This window comes from Magallana gigas, chromosome 7 (assembly GCF_963853765.1).
Source record: "Magallana gigas chromosome 7, xbMagGiga1.1, whole genome shotgun sequence".
Lineage (NCBI taxonomy): Eukaryota > Metazoa > Mollusca > Bivalvia > Ostreida > Ostreidae > Magallana > Magallana gigas.
In genome coordinates, this window is record NC_088859.1 from 42,642,174 (window position 1) to 42,655,921 (window position 13,748).

The window sequence follows — 13,748 nt, forward strand, 5'->3', positions numbered from 1 at the left end:
AAATCTTCCACTTCCAATTCTTTACATTACCTGATATTTCAAAATATGTTTTAAAATTTAAAAAACTGTTAAATGAATGAAAATGTGTGAAAATTCTCAATAAGGGGATTTTAAATTCATATTTAAGTTAAATTGGTATGGGACACCTTCATATTGTGACATAGTTCCTATCAAAATCAAGTATAATTTCATAAATGTTTTCTTTTCCGAAACTGTTACATAACAGCGTAGTGCAATGGGTAAGAATGTTACACGAATCTGTAAGTCTTGAGTTCAAATCCCGCTGGGGGTTTTCATTATTTTTACCTTTTCAAAACTTTTTTTAACATATTTTTTATTTTAAATATTGTAATATCTTAAAATTCTAAACCTGTGAAAGTGTTTTGGTTATAACGTACTTTTATCCACAATTTGATATCGACAAATACTGCAGGTGTCCCATATACATGTACCACCTTAATGACAAATTTTGTGGGAAAAAAAGTTTATAAAGTAATTTCTCAGGGGGTAAGGGGTGTATAAGATATACTTCATAGTACCCAGGTTTATTATTCTCGGGGATTCAATGACTTGGCTGGTTGGGACATCCCCTCTATATTACTGGAGTAGTACTCTATATATACTAGTACATTTATTCTAACTAATATTTTTCAATAATTATTTGGGGCCAGCCAATGTTTTGTCAGAATTTAAAAAAAATATTGCATACTTTTACCCCAAATTTACGTTATTTAAGCTTTCTGGTAAAGAAAAAGAGAGACAACTGTCTCTATGAGAATATGAAAGATTTTGAGAGTTGCCTTTCTTGGTTCATTTTTCCTTGAAGCATGATGCATATTGTACATGGAAAGCTTCTAGCAGACATTCATCAAGAGTGTTAATTGCTATCTTATGATTTATCTAAGTTTCTTCATATTTGTAATTACCGGTAGTATTTAGTATATTGAAAAGTTCTGTGTTTTACTTTGTTTCATCATTATATCAAGTAAGAATGATAATGGATTAGATGTGTATTTGAAAATTCAAGACAGTTAAGTTAGGGATAAAGTTGAAAAGGGGCTTTTTTATCAGTCTGAATTCAATATGGTCCTGCGGGCAAAGAGGCGACCTGACTCAGCATGAATGGATGACACCTGAACATTTATACTTCATTATTATGCAGAAGAAGAAATTGGAGACAGATTTCAATTAGAACCTTATTTGATTTATCTCAAAATTTTCTGAATAGCAGGATGTTTGAGTGAAGTTTGTGTTTTACAAAAGGGTGAATGAAGATGTTTAAAAGCTTTCATTCAAACAAAATTTAGTAAATATCTAACCTGTTATTATTCCACAAATGCATGTATTTTCAAGTGTTGTTGACAGATTTTTTCAAATAAAGTGTGATTTAAATTCTTCCTTTTTGCTAGGAAAATATTTGAAAGTAGATTTATTTCCTAAAACAAATCAAGAAATCAAACTGAATGGCTTAATTCTTTTCTTTTGTAAAGGAAAACCCATAAAACAACAGTAACAGATGAATAATTTCTGTTGTGAGAATTTATCTCCTTATTTGCATAGAGTTTGCATTGACTTTGAGATAAGGACAGGGTTTCTTGGGGACATTCATCTTCAGTGAAGGAGTAATTTCAACAAAGAATTGGAAATGGAGCACAGAAAACACAATGATAGAACTAATTAAACTGTTCTCCCCACCTTTGATTACTGACAAAGTTTTTTTTCACCAAAATGCTATAGCTGCTTTTAAAATCACTAGCTAATGGGTATTATTTTTCCAAAATTGTTGCTGTTCCTTTATTCAGATTTTGCTTTTTTTCGGCATCATCATATTCCACACAAGTCAAGACTAAATATGAGAGGCTTGCTTGCTTATCTTTAGAAATGAATACATTTGTATGACACAACATTGTTTTTGTTTCTTGCCTCTGGATCATCTGTTGAGATCTATTTATAATTCTTCATGATCAATCTATTTTTCTTTGTTAAGATGATAATGCTCAATGTCAGAAAGGTATTGACTTTGGTAATCTTGATTGAGATTTTTATCATTAATACCTTTTTTAAAAAACTCTATCATTATCATTTTCATTATCCTTTAGCTTCAGGCTTAAAACATTTTCTTATTGCAAGGGCAATGTTACTATGATACTTCTTTTCAATTTGTCAACCAAGTTTTATCAATACCATGCAAATCCAGCATCACAATTAAAAAGCCAATAAATTTTATGCCGTAAGCTGATGTTAGCTGACAGTAATTGTACACCAAGATATTTATGATAGAGGGGTAGATTGCAGAGCTTGCAAAAAGTCGAGGCAGTGCTAGGCAGACTTGTGACCTGTAGGTTTCGTACTTTTATGTTGCACATCATTGCAACTCGTGTACCGGTAGTATATTAAGGTTGAAGTACAATCCCTTTCTAAACCACAGTTTAGTCATCAAAAATCTTAAATTACTAACCATAGACCAGAGGTTCCTCAGATGCCAGTTTGGGTGAACAATTTAAGAGGTCTTCATAATTGGCTATGGTTTTTTTATGGTTAAAGAAGTTGGTTAATGACTGCAGAATGATAGTGCCCAGAACAATCATTTTGATTATTTCACATAAAAAATAAACCCTGGCATATTTTGTAAAAGGACTGCTTTACACAACTTACACAATACACTATAAGAACTACTGTAGATTCCTTTCCTTTTTGCAAGTACTTAATTCAGTAATCCGTTGTTTTGTAATTTAAAATCTAGAGTGCTAATATTTAATCTTTTGTTGTAAATTTCATAAAGTTCTTGACCAACTGTCAGAAAAAAAATTAAAATTTCCATGGGATTAACAATTGTCAGGAAAAAAAATAAAATTTAGGAGGGATACTTATCAAGATATTACTAGAGTATTAATTCCTCACGTTCAATTAGGAGTTACAATATTGTGGGCATCATCAAGTGCTATTATTGACGTGGGACCGGGTTATGAAATGCTATAGAGTTTCTGAGTTCAGAGATTATGTATATAAATTTAAATTTGTTTGTCATTAGTGGCATTCCCTGGTAGAGAATGAGTTAAATTGATGAAATCTGTCTTTCTGGTAATTTTTTGCCCCATTTGATAATCATTATAATGATTGAGTGCTGTCTGGCAGTCCTTATGACTTGGTGTGTGTTCTTAACTTTGTCTTCATGTAATGCTTATGAATGTAGTTGCTGAATTTTTATGTTCCTTAAGAAAATAAATCAACCAAAACCTGAGCTTCATCAACCAGTATTTATAGAAGGTTCGTGCACAATTGGTATAAATCTTTCCAATCTTCTTAGAAAATAAATGTCTTATTTCAGGTTTGGATAGAAACTGGATAATCTTATCAAAAAATGCATAAACAAAAAAATCACTCCATTGAAGATAGTTTCCATGTTTCTTGTTTTTCACTCTTTCATTTGCATCTCGGGTTGAATAATATATTCTATTTTGCTTATCGTCTCTTGGCAAAGCAATTTCCTTAATTGCAGTCACATTTCAATTTTATTGCTTGCCTTAAGTCTTTTAGAATAATAAAACATACGGAGGTTTTCCGATTCCTGAAATGGAACCACCTTCCAATCCATAAACGAAATTAAGAGACATCCGGGCAAGGTAGATATCTCGCCAATCAGTTGTCTGTCTTCTCGTTGAGTTCCCAGGCAGGATTTATGTACACAAATTGGACAACAAAAAACTAATTTTATGTGGCCTGTCCTAGTGAGTGTCAGTTTTAATAATGTTAGAGTTTAAAGTTTTCCTATTTTTTTTTTAACCGCAGCATTTTTTAATCTCATCAGTTTACAACACTATCCAGATCCTGTAATTGTTTCATGCTTCAGATGCAGGAAAATTTGCCAAGGAAATACTAATCACATGAAGAGAGACAAATACGTACCATCATGAAAGGAAATGCAAACCAAGGAAAAGAAAAATGAAATAATTAACAAACAGGCATCCCACAGACAATATACAAATTATCAAATACATAACTTCTGCATCACTTCTTTAATTGCCATTTTCTGTCAATTGAAATAACATTTTCCATTATTCTGGTGATAAGAGTTATTAGTGCTTGTGATCTTTGTGTCTGTTGATTAAATAACCTTTCAACAACACCTAACTGAGGCATGCAAAAGATCAGTGACCCAATGATGATAGCTACCAGCTATGAGCACCAGCCCAAAACAGCTTGCATTTACAGTCAAAAAACAAATAATTTAGATTTCTCACCATAAATTCCAGTGTAATTATATTATAATGACAAACAAGGCTATATACCTAGAGATGAAGCTAAGAAAAATCTCAAGTTTGAATTTTCCATCATGCTTATGATATTTGATAGATTTGGTTACGTAGGCTCACAGGAATGATTGTTCTCTGCACTATATCTGGGTGTCCCGACATTATCTGTTCTAGTCCCGACATTATCTGTTCTAGTCTATGGCCGATGCTTAGCACAGCCTGAAGAGTTGAAGGGATTTGAAGTCTTTGGAAATATGAATGTAGTTTTATCTCCAATATTGCAGATGCTTGAGGGGTTGACCAATTTAAGGTTGAGTTTGGCATACCAGTATTGTTCATGAATCCAAGTAACTATCCTTAATTACATTCTCTCAACATTCTGAGAACTTTAACATCAACATCTTGTCTAGACTATTCTCAGAAGAGATAATATAGGTCTGTAAGATGGTGCCTTAATGGTTGATTTATGTCCTTCCATCCATTTATATGTGAAATAATTTGATTTTGATTCTGATTACTTCATCATTTTTCCCATTTTGCATTTTTATGTGACAAAAATGACTTGAACAATGAATGACATATGCAGTGCATATAGCATTATTCTAAAAGTCAACTTTTACTGAAAGATAGAAAATTTTGTAATTACTTATTGGTTATCTTTTATTGGCTTGGATGGAATTAAGGGTATGCTTTCTCTGTGTACCATAATCAGATGAAGATCCAGTGAACTTTAGACATTTTCTCCTGTAGCAAAAGGTCCTTGAAGAGCTAGAATCCTTGTAAGCTGAAGATTCCCAAGGCATCTAAAGCCGAAAATTCATTTATGAAAAATAATGGGAATCGATCCTCCGTGACTCAGTTGGCTAAAACAGTTTTATGGCTTTGTGTGCACCTTCTTCATGATAGAATGATGGACCCCATGATGGCCTTCTTAAAAGAATTAGTTTACTTAAGGAATGACAGACACAAAAGTGGAGAAAATTGCCTCCAGATAGAGGCGGGGACTTTTTGTTTGAGCGCAATTAATTCAAAGCTGCATCAATCATATCCGCATCCCCCTGCTTGTAGTTGCTGTAATTCACACTTCTGGAGAAATGTGGGGGATAATTTGGGCTCAATAACTCATTTTGATTATGAATCAGGACACAAAAGTGTCATTCCAATTTTGAACATTTTTGCTTTATTGCTTTCCTGAGAATGTCAACCTTAGTATTTAACTAAACAATTTTAAAAAATTTCTCCTCTAATGTATCCAGCACCTCACAAAATTTGTAATTTACAGTATTTTATTTATGAACACAACAAGGGTTATGATGGACTCTTCATATAATCCAGTAACTTGTTTTTGGCTGTAAATCTGATTGAACTTTCTTAAAACCATTGTACTGTTATTAATGTTAATTTTAATTTTGTCTTATTGCAGTATCACAATATAAGTGTAAATTTCATTCTTGTCTCATTGCAGTATTTGGTCAATCAGACAAGGACTTGGCCGGGTCTGAAGACAACTTTGATGATGACTCTTACTACTACAACAGCAGGCCACTGACTGATAGCCAGCAACAGTAAGTCTCTCTTGTAGGATTTATTGGTTATTTGGCCAAGCGGTGGGAGTTTTCAATGATTTCCAATAGGGGCTCAAATCTTGTGGGAGACAGCTCACAAGTTGACTGGCTTTATTGTCATTGTACGCACTGGAATGTCACTCTGCCAGGGTGATGCCTGAACTATAAACTGGTTGTAATTCTAGTATGAACAGAATTTGAACCTAGAAACTGGGAGGGGAAATTTGTGAAGGACATAATCAAGCTACAAGTGTTGAAGAAGTACTACATGATAATTAGTTTACACTGCTACAGTGGATGTACAAGTGTCTGTTAGAGAACTTGTGAATCCCTGCACTTACCCAAGCTGACGATATGTATACCTGAATGAAGTGCCTCTCTATTTCCCTAAGTGCAGTCATAAAATGCACGCAGAGCTTGACTTCATTAAAACAAAGACAAATACCCATCAAAATAGAAAAATAACATAGGTTTGCTTAATTCTATTTGTATTAATTTGTTTATCTTATTAAATAGAGTTGGAGAATTGGATAGAGCAATTATCTATGTGTTAGGCAGGAAATCTATTACTAAAACTGTTCTGGTACTTGAATGGGCTGATAAATACTTGTGTTTTTTACAAGCATGTTCTATTTAAAGAGGAAACCAACATGATTTCTCTGGTACTTAAATGATAGCAAATGCACTGTCAGCTTAACACACACAAACACACACAAGTACACATGAATACTTTTCATAACATATATATCACCAAACTAGAAAATACCACTACAATAAGACATACAACTGTCAGATGGTTTCATCTGTAGAAGTTTCGATGAAAAAATTGATAAATTTCCTTTAAAGATCATGAAATTAATCCATTAAATTTGTTAAATATGTTTTTATTAGATTATGATTGAAAAACAATCAGTAGCTTAATAATTAGGAAATGCAAATCAAAACAACCCTTATTGAGGATATCTTTTACATCTAAAAAATCCTCATTGATATGTCTGAAATTATGATAAATCTATAAAGATTTAATCAGATTTAAGTAAAACTTTCCTCAAAGAACGAAAATAGATAATGACTTTATTTCAGCTGCATATTTAAGGAGATTAAATTTATACTCATTTTTCTTTGTTTTAACAAATATATTGATTTTGCAGATAAATTGGGTTTTCTCTTTATAAATGCTTTATATGGTGACAGAACATCCCAAAATTACTGTTTGTGGAAGTGTAATTCTATATTAAAAGATTATATAAGTTAGAAATGGGAAAACAGTGAATTTTTGTAGCATTGATTTTTGATTAGCAGGCAGAAAATCCATTAGGCCCAAGGGTAATGTTTCCTCGCTTCCATCTCCCACTGGAATGAAAAATATCCAAGATTATTATTAATAAGGAACATATGAGGTTATTATCAAATCAAGTCCCTGTGACTAAACAGCTCTGACATTTAAATATAGTTTTACACTTTTATTCTGAAAATGTTTAGACATGATATACATCCACTGACTTTCACTTAATTTGGTCTTTGTTGACCTCAGATGACCTTGACTTGTTATAATCCAACAAAATTTATAAGTTCCATGGAATTTCATACACATATCATCTTCACTAAGTAAAAAATGAATATAGTATAACGATAGACAATTGACCAAAACACCAAAAAAACATCTGAAATAGTACATTGAAATTTTCTTTAACATTTGGATGTGGGAAACTACATTTTAAACCAATAAATTGACACCAAAATAAAGATAAGAGTGACAAGAAGAATGTATTAAGCCATACGTTCAGGAATTGAAAAACATGAAAGAGGTCAGGTTATCTGTTATTGAGGAGGCCTGTTTACACCAAGTGAAGCTGGTAAATCAATGAATGAGTGGTCCCCATCACCCAGTACACACAACAGCTTAGTATTAGACAGCCATCATTGACAAGATCCTGACTTCCTGCAACCATCTCTCATTCTACAGCTTTGTTTAAGTATAGCACTCAGAGAAAAAAAGAATTTACTACAAAAGTGCAAGTAAAAACAAAACTCAAAGGTCCATGCTTGCATTGTTTAATTTATATACATTGCAAATATACATAAACAGTTTTGCTCTCAAATACTCCAAATAGTTTCATGGTTAGTGTTTGATTATAAATTAATGGTTTGGAAGTTGACTTTTTCTACTTACATGCACATAGTGAAGTATTGGTGTAACTATCTTGACTCTTATAAATTAGCTGTTGAACATTTTTGCGAGAGGATCACAATAAAAAATTAAGCAAGAAATGTCAACACAAGAAGCAAATGATGACATAGAGCAAAATGGATTTCTTTTGCATCAATTTTGTTTTCACTCTTTTAGAAGCTTCAAAATGAGATAGCTTTAAAAAGTTTTGCTGTATATATATATATATCAATATCAAATTTGAGATGTATTATATACTGGTATATTTTTTGTGATTTCTTGGTGGAGACAAGCAACTGACCATCTGTAGTATACGTCTCATACTTTATTCACAATGTTTGTGCACAAAGCTCTTCACATATGTCACAATATTTCTTACACAGATGCTAATCCAGAAATATGATATTGAATTCTTTTTGCCCTAGCTTGCCTGTCATTTTATGCATAGTGGTATAAATCTTTATTTCTCAAAACACTTAAAACTTCAAAAGCTTTATCATGACAAATGTAGACTTGTAATAGTTGATGAATGGTTCTCTGATAATGATACCATCTTCCTTTCCTATGATGGATAAGCCCTGTCGGGGAGTCATTACTTAGGCCTCATTATTGTCTTAGACTAGCCATTGGAAGGTTCTGAAACACTAATTTACTGGTCCCTAACAGAGCTCAAGTCTTTAATCAAAAACTTCCCTGTGTTATTCAGAGGTTTAAATATCAAATGACATGGGAATAGAAAAATATATTGTGAAACTTTAACGGTCCTTGGAATATGTAAGCCAAGAATAATGTGTCAGTCTCGGAAATCACTTGCCAGCTTACTCAAGAAGCTGGAACTAGAAAGTTATATTTTTAAGTCCAATTACATTGATAGGCACACAGAGAGTTCATTAAAGGTTCAAATTAGTTTCTGCTTCTACTAATTCAGTAGCCAGTAGGAGCTTTGCTCTAATGACAAAACTTCAGCAAGATAAAGCATGCTCTGCATCTCTTGAATCCAGAGATTGACTTGCATACAAAACACTCTACATTTTGGGCTAAGATTGGGATTAATGAAATCCATTACTGAAATTGTTCATTACATTTAACAGTAAATAGATGTGCCTTGGCAATCACATTACTTACAAAATGTTCTTTATGTCATTTGACAGAGCCAGAAGTTCTTGCAAATGAAAAGTTACATCATGGAAGATAAAAATGCAAACTTTGGTTCCAAATGGAATATAATGTCTGACGTTTGGTTTATTTAACTATTTTGGTCCAATTTGTACCGTCTGTAAATGGTGTGACATCTTTTGAGTAATCATACTTTTTTCAGATGAAAGCTGTAAATGATTGTGTGTGCTGGATGAATTATTGGAGAAAGCACAGAAGACATTACAAAACATTGAATGTATTTTGTTCGATAAAAAAATTTCCACTATCTGCACTGCAGTTTTATTGCAACACCGCACACTTCTTTTGTGTTGTGAAGAACTAATTTTGTAAATGATACAGGAATTCAGGGAGAAAATTACAGGCTTTGGTCAGATGAAATGGTAAAGTTTCATCATACATCACATTTTTTATGAATTCTTCAAGATTGAATGTCTTTAATGATGCAAAATAAGATGGTGATTTTCCTTTTCATCTTGTGAAATGGTGTAAATTTGTATACAAGAAATGTAGATGTTTTTAAATATTCAAGATTTTAACTTGGTTTTAATGTCAAATTGTACAGGCAGATTGAATGATGCAGCAGGTTTTAATAGCAGACTAATAAAATTGGTAGAGTTTTTTTTTCAAAGAACACATGTAATTTTGTGCTTGAGCACATTTATCACTTACGAGTAATAAGGAGGAAGTTTTAAACCCAGCAGTCCTGCTTGATCTGTGTAATCTTTATTTTTCCTCAGTGTACTTTAATCAGGTATTAATGTCAAAATTCATGCTGCATTTTGAGATCAACTCAAATAAATTAACCTCTCATTGGTAAAAAGACAAAAACTGGTTTCTAATTAGAGCGGCCTTAGTGAGTGTCCTGCAGCGACCTTGACATCAGTGCTAGCTTGGTGATCTTTTCCAGATTTGATAAAGATCAAATAAACCTCCAGCATTACATCAGCATTACCAATTTAACTCTGTGTGTGTTCTCCAATGCAGGGGTCTTCCTGACTTATCAATAATAATGCAGGGAAGATCAGATCAGCAGGTTATTCTGTGTGTACCTCAATGGGATGTTACCTCAACTTAAAACACATGGATAAAAATACTCTAGTAATGGTATTTCCTGCAAATTTATGAGAGAGAAAATGAGAGTCCTTAACAAATAAAAAATGAATCTTCCAAGATGATTTGCCCTGGTATCTAGAATAATTAAAACACAGATTTTTTCCCCTTTTCAACAGAACTCAATTATATTTACTCTTAGAGTGTTGTTTCCTTAGGGAACCTGGTTTCCTATTAGTTCTCCAACCACACTCATAGGAAATATGTTGGGTTTTTTTTTTTTTTTGGAAAAGTAATTTAGGTTTTGACAAGCATCAAACAAGAATCAAGAATATTTTCCATTATCATTGAAATCATTTCTTAGTGGAACAAGTCTTGAAATATTGGAGGAAAATTGAAATCATTTTAGAATTGTGAGGATCAAAAAATCATCTTATGTTTTCTGTTGTGTAATTTGTGCATCATTTTATCTGACTTGATGAAGACATAATATTCTAAAAAGGATGGTTGTTGTTTTTTAAACTCTTGAAATGCACCCGATATCAACTTTTAGTGAGGAAATTTGTATTAAACACAGAAAAATTTGCACATTTGCAGTATCCGTCATTGAATAAGAGTTTGTTGTTTTAACAACAGCCGTTGTCAGTCAGCGGTGATGATGAAGAGCTTTTTGTTGTCTGTTCATTTGGTGTTTGTATAAATCACAGGTAAACACTCTTTTCCATTACCTTCTGCTCCTAAAGTAAACTACAATATTGCCCTATTTTTTTCTAGCATCAGGTTTGCCTCCAGGTATTCTTTATTTTTTTAAGTAAATATAAAAAAAATTTCCAACAATTTCAAAATGAAATACTATGCTAGAATCATCTTCACTAACCAAGTGTCCGATTGGTTTTCTTATCTCCATGATGTGAGAAAAACGAATCGGACACTTGGCCAGCAAAGATGTGTGAGAATAAGAGAATTAAAAAAAAACTTTCAATTTTTTCACTTTCAAAGGATTATAATTTCAAAGTTTTTTTCTAGATATACTTTCTGACAGTGATTTAAACCATCTATCTCATTGTTTTAAGCAGATGCTGTCAGATATATAGTCGTTTACTTAACAATTTAAAGTAACTAAATCATCTTTTGTTATTTTCTTCATACCTCTTAAAACATGTCATCTGGAAAAAAAGAGAGAGGAAATAATGAAGCATTAATTAAACTAACAAGCGTCACATTGAATTATTTCTTTGACCAATGTATAAACATTTTGCCTTTCAAGGCGGTAAAGGGTTTCTTTAAGCCACACATACATTACCTATGGCAATGATAAACCACTGTTGTCAATGGCAGAGCAGGTGCTTTGACACATAAAAATGAGATGTAATTATCTAGGAAAAGGTGTTCTGCTGATAAAGAAATCACTCTGAATGTGTTAATTTGAAACACTTACCTAATGTCCGTTAGGGTGAGTTTTTTGTCAATCGTTTATTGAGGCTTAGACTGAAGTAGACAAGAACACCATTAATATGACCCTTGTTTGATCTGATAAGTGTATCACCTCTAATTGATAATGATACTTCCTTTCACCAATGATATTGGGCTCTGTTTCCCTTCCCTACAGACATTGAGAAAATCAATACATGTATTGAACAAGATGGAGCAGAAGTTTCACTGGAAAATTTTGTTCCAAATACCTCGAAGTTTTACTTGTAATTAGTGAAATGGGAACCAACAATCTACAAAATTATCTCCAATTGGTCATGACCTTTAAACCTATTGATTTTCTTCATTGTAGCATGTTCTAATTGAGGTGAGGGGCTTTGGCATATGTCTTCACCAATGGGGCCACTGCAATTGTTCACTATTGTGGCAGCACATCTGCTTGCAGATGGATGTTTTTGTCTAATCATCACCTAATTTGAACAAAACTGTCCCAAACTGCCTAGTGATTTGCCACCTTCTTCTCAGTATTGTATTTGAAAACCCAGTAGTGTATCGCATGCACTCTGTGAGATAGCAAAAGTGTTATTTGATGAAGTCCTAATTGGAGTTGACTGGTAAAAGGGGATTATTAGGAGGTCAGCTGACAAGAATTTCCACAGACATGCACATTGATTAGTTATGTTTGGAGGGCAAGAATGTCATAAGCCAAACTAAGCCCTAAATTGACTACATAATCTCGCACATAAAAGCAATAAGCTACAAGACAAGCCCTAGTTTTCTGAAGATGAGTGATTTGGTCTTCAATTCCGTGAACACTAGCTTTAAAAGTGAATTTGCAGCTGTTAGAACATTACATTCTTGAGGGAATAATTTGATTGAACATCAAGTCTAATAATCACCCAGTAAGTCCTCAATTTCCCCATATGACCATCTTGTTCATGGATGTCTGGGTTGCTTCCATGAGGGAACTAAAGGACAACTACTGGATTGATGGGAAGAAATACATATTCAGCAATCTGAGATGTCTGAATTGATCTTTCTTGATATAGGTAGTGATTCATTTCGGAACAGAAATAGACAAAAAAAAATAACAGCACATGCATTTTGTATCTAACAATGCAAAGGTCTATTGCTTGGCTTATCATTTAATGATAACAGATTTCTGTCGATATTGTCCTCTAACCCAAGACTTACATTACAAAATCAACATTCTTCTTCATGTTTTCTGATTTACAAGGAGAAAAAAATCCCAGATTTTACAGGAAGTAAAAGTTACAAACTCTTGTAAATAAAAGTCTTTTCCATCAAAACCGTCAACCCTAATGACTGGGTGAGGTGTGCCGGGGATAGGGTATCTACCAATCTACTTATAAATCTTTCATGTTGTTCTGTATCTGCACCTGTATTTATCGCCTAGGTAATCAAGAACAGGCGGCAGTCAAGTTCTTGCTGTAAAAGATATGTCCATCATTCTCCTCCAGGTCTGCTAGTCTGGCTGCCATTTGCTTTTGCAGACAGGAGCCTTTTTTCCTCTATAGACCCAATCACAGAGATTTATGGCCTAGCTTTACCTTCTGACTGCTGCTAGCTGGCTCACAACCATGAAATTCTGCTGCTTGTGAAATGGAAATGATCAAGTTGTCCAACAGTTGTGTGTGTGCAGTGATTTATGCCAGGGTTTCGATAAGACAGTAGATATTTATTACACACTTAGTTGAATTTACATTCAATTTGCCAATTCTTCTATCATTTATTTATTTCTGCTAAAATTTATCATGGATTTGTTGAATATTTGTATTTAAAAAAAGAGAAGAAAAAGAAAGAAGCATTTGGCATGTTTTGCAAATAGTATGAGAAGATTTGTATTGTATGACAGATATTTCAGGCATTTCCAATTGGTATATAGAAGGTTAACTTTATCCAACTTTTAGCCCTATAAAAGCTTTTATTATTCAAATCGGAGCAATTTCATTTCTTGGTAACACATTATCATCACATAACACTTGCTGCTCGGCCATGCAATGGTAAAAATTCAGTAAATGATTATGGCAGGATAGAGTCTCTCTGTTGTATTATTTGCATATCAGTTTGTTTCACAAGATTGACTCCAATAAAGAGATC

The 13,748-nt window shown here is 33.0% G+C and overlaps 1 protein-coding gene across 8 annotated transcripts in view; it reads left to right on the forward strand.

Moving 5' to 3' along the window:
- LOC105332878 (inactive tyrosine-protein kinase transmembrane receptor ROR1) overlaps positions 1-13,748 on the forward strand; it is an 81,431-nt gene that overhangs the window by 39,657 nt on the left and 28,026 nt on the right. For all 8 annotated transcript variants that reach the window (XM_034459013.2, XM_034459015.2, XM_034459016.2 and 5 more), the window contains one exon: positions 5,719-5,818. In XM_034459013.2, the coding sequence (XP_034314904.2) occupies positions 5,719-5,818 (100 nt within the window). The remainder of the gene's footprint in view (positions 1-5,718; positions 5,819-13,748) is intronic.